Source organism: Clavelina lepadiformis, chromosome 1, assembly GCF_947623445.1.
Source record: "Clavelina lepadiformis chromosome 1, kaClaLepa1.1, whole genome shotgun sequence".
Taxonomy (NCBI): Eukaryota; Metazoa; Chordata; class Ascidiacea; order Aplousobranchia; family Clavelinidae; genus Clavelina; species Clavelina lepadiformis.
The window spans coordinates 14,081,011-14,089,234 of NC_135240.1; the positions used below are offsets into that span (position 1 = coordinate 14,081,011).

Below are 8,224 nucleotides of genomic sequence, written 5' to 3' on the forward strand. Positions count from 1 at the left end.
GGGGATCTCCCTCTAACGAAGAAAAACTTGCAATAAGCAAAATTTCTATGAAATCGCTAGTTCGGTTGAGCGTAAAACAATGCTTTCCATCCTGTGAGACAGTAAGCAGTAGTGCGCACAGAAAAAATGTAGTGCGGATGAAATTCGTCTTTCTGATTTTCAGTTATTGTTAAGCAACGGTGATTGGTTGTGTAAGTTTGACGTTTTCACGCTCTCCCTCATGTTAGGCCATGAACCGTAATGGCAAACTCATCCATAACGTAGCGTAAGTTCAGAGCTGGGCAATGACGCTGACGCTCGTCGAAGAAAAATCGTGCGCGGCTTTTACTCACGTTCTTGAATAAATATAACTGATTGAGTCGCTCGCGCTAATTAAATAAGGAAAAACTATTTTTCTCTTTTCTGGACATTATCTATAAACAATTGCATTTGCATGTTGTTGTAATGCAGAATTAGTTTCCATTTGTAAGTTGTCATCATAACGTTTAAAAACAAATTTGATATCTCTAGGGGCGCGCAAAATAGATTAATAGCTGACACGGCAGTAAATTCTCCTATATGTTCAGTACGTTCCATAGAAATTATTATAATTTTTTTGGAATTTCTTTTTATTTTGTTTCTACTTTTTACTATTTCTATTCGTTTCTATTTTTATTTTGTTTACGCGAACGTAGTTAATTTTGGAAAATGAAGGTTGCTCACGCGATCACCTGCAAAAAAACGAGCGCGTCCAGCTCCGCCTACGTTGCGCAATGAAAACTAAGCAAATCCAGTTTTGTTAATATCTAGCTTTTATGAACAAGACTGTTGTTAAAAAGAACAATAGAATGTTGAAGTGGCAAAGAAAAAAGAACAGTAGAGCAACGGAGCTTGGTGATAATAGGATGTACATCATAATAAGGCGATGGCTTATGTTGCTACTTTATATTTGTCGAAAAGTTGTCGGGTGCTGTTATGGACATAAGCTTTTCTTGTACCGACATAAAATTTGAAATAATGAGTGGGTGAGTTAGGGTAAGGGTTTACAATTTGTACTGTATCACGTGCTGATAAGATTTTCATGACGCTAAAAAATGCGAACTGTTATCGAAAAGTTTGTAAAGGATTAGCCTAAAACATGTTCGCGTCAAATTTCTGGGTATATCTGTATAATTATTTATTTCAAAAAGCGTTGTTTTCGATGTATCAGAATTTGGAATTTTAGTTTTTTATTTTACTAACTTAGTTAAAATTAAAACTTGTAGTAGTTGGTTTGTAATTTGCTGTTAAATTTTGTTGTATAAATTTAGCTATTGAATTTAATGGTATTGCAAGATAACACCGAAGCTCCTCGACATGGCCAGCGCAAGCACATCCCATTTTTTTCTTGACCTAAGCGCATAGAGGAATGCCAAATTAGGAAGACTTCATCCATGTTTTAGATAGTTTCATTTATTTACATGTTTTTGTAAGGGCTCCAATATCATGCAACACACAACTTCTTGTATTTTTTCTTGTTACTTTATAACTGACATATTGACAAGCATTTTCTGTTAGGGAGAAACGCATGTAGTTCAATGAAAACAGCACCAAACTGTCACGTGCAATAATGAGATCGTTGGTGTAAACATGGTTATTATTTGTTTACAAGCCAAAACATTTTAAAATCAGCCACAGTCATGGCATTAACTGTCTGTTCACAAGAGGCAATTCTTTGTTTGTATTCGAAGATTATTTTTTAATTAAAAATTGAAATAGATGTTTAAAGCATAATTTGAACTTACTAATAGGATAAATTTCAGCTAAAAGCACCAGTAGACGCAACTGCTTGTGTCAAATTGGTTGCCGGATACCTGCTTATTAGGGCTATACTTAATTAGTTACTGGTCAATTCTCAATAAATAACTTTGTCTATATGAGTAAAAAGATAAATCAATAACTATGTGAGATATAACCGACTTCATCTACAAATATGCAACAGAAAAAATCACATCAAAGATAACCAAACTCACGTTTTGCGTAATAAATTTATTGCAAAAAAGTATACGCTTGTGGTGGAATTATGGTTTCGCGCATACTTAAGATAAGTAGTTCGAAGAGACGACAGTCAGTTACAAAAACGTCGTTAACATTAAGAGTTATTAATACACCAAACTGTTTAGTAAAACTAGCAGCTTAAATTTCATACTAAGTGTTGTTTTAAGATATATTATTAGCAGAAAACAAAATGTCGACAATCGATCCTCCTTCTATTATCTCTGCCGTAACTCCATCCCTGTCTTCACAAACAGCAGGATCATATCCATATATGAAACCTATAAAACAAGCTCAGTGAGTTTAAAATAATTCCATACTGTTGGTAGTAGGACAATTAAATAATAATATTATTTTAATGCAAAGGGAACTTAATATTCAAGAAACCTTATGTTACTGCATAGTATAAAAGATGGCAACTATGCTAGAACAGATTTATTTAACACTTTTCTGACATTAATGCTTGTTCTATGATCTTACCCAAATCATTGGATGGCCATTGCATTTCGGTTTGAACAAAGTAGAACACCGTGCGTGGAACTTCTTTCATGCCTTCTGCAGATTTTTGAGTCATGCCCCAAACTGACTAAAATAAAATAAAAATATTGGTTTATATTTTAATGATAATAAGAAATTACGCTGTAACTAAAAACATGAGTGTAGTCGTTGTATGATATAATTGCTAACTTAAAAATTTTACAAATCGGTTTTCCGACATTGATAGTAATTCCGCCGGAACAATTTGCTCCAGAGTCGATCGATATGGCAAATTTTCCAAATAACGGTTTAGGATTGATTGTAGAGTTTTCAGGAGAGTTTAGGCGCTGCAAAAAAACATGTCTTTGTAATTAGATAGGATATTAAGTTTTGTTTACTGAATTTCCGGTACAATAAAATGTATCCTGAATAGCACAATATATACGTGTAAATGCAAACTATACAGCCTGACTCACTTCGTTCGTTTCACTGTAAACATCGGATAGTTTTAGGATTACCGAACCACCGGTGTTGACAATTTGGTCAGTAGTCGACCACCATTCCTGAATAACGACGGGAATTTCTGAAAATTTTTTACTTTATTTTTCTTGTGTGATGCATTACACGGTTAGTCTTGCTATACATTCAATGTTTTAATCACTTTGCTATGACGATGAGTAATGAGATAAACTTTATAGTATAACTGCTAGCCTGTATACAGGCCTACTATAAGCTACGAATCTAAAACAGTTTAATTATATTACAGAATAAACTAGTCTTGAATACGGTCATTGTGAGACATAGCCTATATACCGATTAAGATATACGCCGATACGCCAAAATCAGGATTTTACAACGGCTGTAACGGCTATAGTCAGTAACCATTAAGAAAAAAAAGTAACAAACTAGTGTTTTGGGAAAGAGATCTTGGAATTAGGTCCGCGTTTTGTCCAAAATCAAAATCTACTGTAATGCTGTCATCATCGAAAAATTCACAAGCTGTTCTGTACATAAATAAATAAGACAATATTGCAATATCAAGATAGATTTAACACAAAAAATAGTTCTCCGTTAAAAGACCATATCATTCAAACGTTTGTTTATGAGCTTAGATAAGATATATACCATACTGTAGTGTGTAGAGTGTAAACTACTTAATTATAATTAATTAATTTTTATCTTCCACAAAAACCTCCATAGGCATAAACTATTTTAACACACCTTTCTCCATTTTCTGCATTTTCTCGAAAGTAAAAAGTCATACCAACTTCAGGCTTGTTTCTCTGCCACAGTTCCGTTTGTTCAATGACAAACATCCCTTGTTCTGCTCTGGAAGCGTCTTGATTTAAGTCAGCATTCCAAAACTTAAAAAAGTTATGTCTAGCGTAAAATTATTTCCACCGCGAAAGATGAATGCATGTTTGCAAATCATGAAGTGTTAACTTTTGAAATATTTATAAAATTTAAAAGTGCTAGAGCTCTCTGGGCTTTATGTATGGATATGCACTATTTGTGGTAATAGCATACTTATTTGTAGTGCTTGTAACACTGTTTGTGTATGCTGTCCTTGTATGCTCTGTACAGACTGTACTTACATTGATATGAACAATCGGACAAGGAAGAAGCACTCTCATCCTAAATGGTCCCGCAGGAATGGTTAAAGGTCTGAAAGAAGATGAAAGCTCTTGGCATGGTAAAAAAAAACAAGACAAGAAAAAGTACTTTAATAACATTTGTTACCAACAGTGTTTTAGTATAGGGGCAAATAGTTTTACGTGCTGTAACTAATCACAACGGGAGATTTACATAATTCCCACCGATATATTTGAGCTTCGCCACCGATAGGACCCATGACTCCTGACCAACGAGCAACTAAAGTCACGCCAGAACCGTCCGTACGACCCCTTGCAACAAAGCATTAACAAACTGTTGGAAAAGTTCTACTTGGAAAAACGTTGCTATATTTCACTGAAGGTAGAGCTCATCATCATGCAACTCTTATAATTGTAAAGATAAAAGGTAAATTTTGGCTAGAATTAAGTTACTATGATATCACATTGAAGTGACTATTTCAAGGTAAGTAGGTCACACAGTCCCTTGTTAAGAATAGACGGTTAGGCTAAATTAGACTCGAGATAGTGATTGATAGATAAAATGATAGTTCTAGATAGTGATTGACTAGCGTTATAAATAGTACGGTGATTTTAGGTATATTTACGTTAAGTTTAGGTTATTAAGTTTAGTAATTAAATTAGGTTAAGGAGAATTTGTGAAAAATATCTTTGAAGGTATAATTTTTTTCCGATGAAAAATTGATAGTTAGCGAGGAGGCTGTCAATATTCTGCAGGAAAAACATAGGTTACGTTGGATGCTATTTTTCACAGTTTTTTTTTAACCTAACCTATAAATATTATATTCCAGAGTAATCTATCCAAATCTAACCTCAATTTAACCCCGAATTACTAAAATTGACTATTTGCAGACCCATTCTCTTATAACTAACTAAACCGCTTATATACAACGTGCTGCGTGACTACGCGGTGAAACATATAGTCAATTTCTAACCACAAACTGTGAAAAATAGCAACGTAGACTGTGTTTTCCGATAATTCCGTTTCCTTTTAATGCCGGTATATAGCAATTTCTTTCCGATGAAATAGTAAAAATCATTTTTATTAAAACTAACTTACAAGAATACAAGATTTTTGCACTTGTTCTACCTGATAGTCGCTATGTCTCCATCGCCAGCAGAGCTAACGGGAACAACATTTATCTTATAAAATGTCATGCTCGTTAAATTGGAAATAAACACCACGTTATCTTCGACAAACACATCTGCACCTGCAAACAAAATCGTTTATTACAGGAAAATAGTTATGCGTATATACGCATTGAGCGTATCTATATTTCGCACAAACAACGAGTAAGCAACTTGTAATGCATGATTTTTAAGCTGTGACTATATTCACTGGAAAAAATCATGGGTTTGAAGGTATTTTACACAATTTCTTGCTGACCTAATTTAAATGTTACAGCATACAGTAACCTATAAACTTAGCCAAAGTCGATTTAACTATTGGTTGCCTGACCTTCTTGCGGTGAGTGGGCGGTCAATTCAACCCGAGTATATAATTCAACCCAGGACAATTCAAGCCAAGGACGTTGGATGGGTTGTCCTGGGTTTACTCGACCGTGGATTGAATTGACTTAAAATCTATGTGGTGAAATAGTCATTTATTATAATGAAATATTTTAGGCATACAAACCATTACAATTATTCACCTGTCATCTGATCACCATCGGACGAAACCATAACTTTGTGACTTATAGCGCCCGGACTCTCGTCCCAAGTTAGCTCCATAGAAGAAGCGGTGGCATCAGTTATTTTCAGGTTTTTTACTTGGCTAAGAACTGTTGAAATAGCTTAATTACGTTTAAGTTATTTCATTTTTATCTCAGAAATTCTTAAAAAAGGCTCCAGAAATTTCTAGATTCAACAATAAAGAAAAATCAATATATCGAAGTTTAGATTTTACATTTTCCTTACGCGTAGTGAACGTAACGGATGACGTCTGAGTTGATGAGGTTCCATTTATATCAGCAGCTGCAACAGTGGCATTGTACTTACTGTTGGCATCAAGTCCTCCGAATACAACTCTGGTGTTTTCAGTTGCCTTAGTTTGAGTGCCGCTCAAATTGATCTACGATAAGAGTTAATTTCATTTACTTTTTTTTATATAGAAACATAGTCAGTCCGGTTGCCTGTGGAGAAGTAATTTATACTTACAATATACGACGTGGCGTTTTCCACAGCATTCCATGTTAAAGTAACTGCGTTCGACGTTACCATATAGGAGACATTTTTTGGGGCAGGCAAATCTACAAATTCCTGTGCCACAGAGGTTGAACAAATAACCAAAAAAACTAAATTTGCATTAAGATTCATGGTTAAATTTCTAAACTAGATAAACGTGGTTGCTGAATCTTTGCAGGTCGTCAACTTTGAATTTGTTGTTGTTTGTTCTGATCTGTATAGTCTTCTTCCTTGAGCACTGTCGAATCAATCACCTGTACGAGATAAAGCGACGAATTGTTAACAAAAAGCAATGTTTTTGTTGTCATATATTTTGCCAACTTTGAGCCCTAAGGGCAAGTGAATTGACTCGACATCACCGGTGTACATGACATTATGAGCTGATTCACAAATATGCTTCCAGCGATAGTATGAGTTCACAATTTGCGTCACAAGGGCTGGGCAAACTCAGTTTAACTTGATTTTCCGGCTGATTTAGTTTTGTGGTTATTGCTATCAGTTTCAGGGCTCTCTCTTTCAAAGCTCTCTCTTTCTTGCTCTTCCTCTCGAAGCTCTAATAGTTTTTTTCTGCCAGGAAGCGCTAAACATTAAACCAAACTCGAAATCATGGCGTAGTTTATACATATGTGGTTCATTAGAATAGCAATAATTTAAGATTTGTAAACATATTCTGGCAATAAGCCTCATTGTGGAACGATCACGAAAACTGACATAAATGAATGCAATTTTTATGCTCTAATGTCCTGTTTGTTTCAAAATGTTTTAGGAAGATATATTTAGTCATGTTAGTTTTACCTAATACGCAAAATTTGTAAACCGCTATCGATCATGGGTAAAAACGTGTTGAGCTCCCTTGGGCGGATACAGAACAAGACTGCAATAGAGCGATGTAGGCAGCCGGGAGTGGCACAGCAAATTTTTTTTTTCCTTTTTTCGACCTGTAACTATAAATAAACATGTTCAAATATGTTCATGTTCACATAAAATTTAAACCATTGCAATAATGCTCCGGTTAATTGCTACATGTAGCCTACATTAAACTTCACCCGGAGGTATTTATAGGAAAAGCACATCACGCTAAAGTTTTTACAAAATCCATTTTGATATCATAATGCAGTATGATATATTAGTTTTACCCATGCTATAGTTAAAATAACTTGCTGCTTAACTGTTATAAGTTTATGTATTTACATTCAAACAACGCCATGGGCATGGATTTTCCATTTTAAACTCAGTAAGCTTCAGTCTCCAAGATCTCAAAAACGTGTGAAACCTGTTTTAGTATCTATTGCAATTAATTATTTTGCTTTTCTAATGTTAGACAACAATTTTTCGGACTATTTTACCATAAGAATCTCAAAGAAAATATATCTATAAGAAAAAATTTTTTCAGTAAATTTTGATTTATGAATATATATGTACTGTAGGTTATAACACTGCGAATAAATTTTGCTCATTTTTTCTTGCATAGAATTTTTCACTGATCCTTGATGCTTTTTGATGTTGATTTTAAATCTGACATTTATTTTTGTCTGCACATTCTAGTTTTCTCACAATTGAAAAATTGCAATTTTGTTTCGTTAATTGCGTACGGTTTTTAGTAGCCAGCATTCTAAACCAAACCTTGATATTTTCTGCATAGTTTTAGTTATGAGAATATTTTTCTGTAATAGTGGTGACGTAACTGTAAAAATTAGTCTAGTTTTGTATATCATACTTATAGCAGCTATGCGTTACTTCGTCAAAAGCAAAATGTTACTTCACTTGTGAAATATGCTTATAAAGCATATTTTCGTATTCTGTTTGCATGGTGAAGAAAACAAAAATGGTAACTACACATTTCATCATTTTGTGTCATAACATTGAAGAATGTTTTGTAGTTCGACGAAGGAGAAAACAAGAGACAGACATTTGCTGTT

At 34.2% G+C, this 8,224-nt stretch overlaps 1 protein-coding gene across 1 annotated transcript; it reads right to left on the reverse strand.

The window, feature by feature from the left end:
* Positions 1-1,987: 1,987 nt before the first annotated feature.
* On the reverse strand, positions 1,988-6,626 carry LOC143469141 (uncharacterized). The gene is made up of 12 exons (XM_076966722.1): positions 6,279-6,626; positions 6,039-6,192; positions 5,774-5,902; positions 5,212-5,332; positions 4,308-4,394; positions 4,086-4,155; positions 3,712-3,854; positions 3,397-3,494; positions 2,967-3,073; positions 2,730-2,837; positions 2,494-2,599; positions 1,988-2,294 (listed from the first exon to the last, which is right to left on the reverse strand). The coding sequence occupies exons 1-12, from the start codon at positions 6,435-6,437 to the stop codon at positions 2,179-2,181; spliced, it is 1,398 nt and encodes a 465-aa protein (XP_076822837.1). The 5' UTR covers positions 6,438-6,626; the 3' UTR covers positions 1,988-2,178.
* Positions 6,627-8,224: the final 1,598 nt, after the last annotated feature.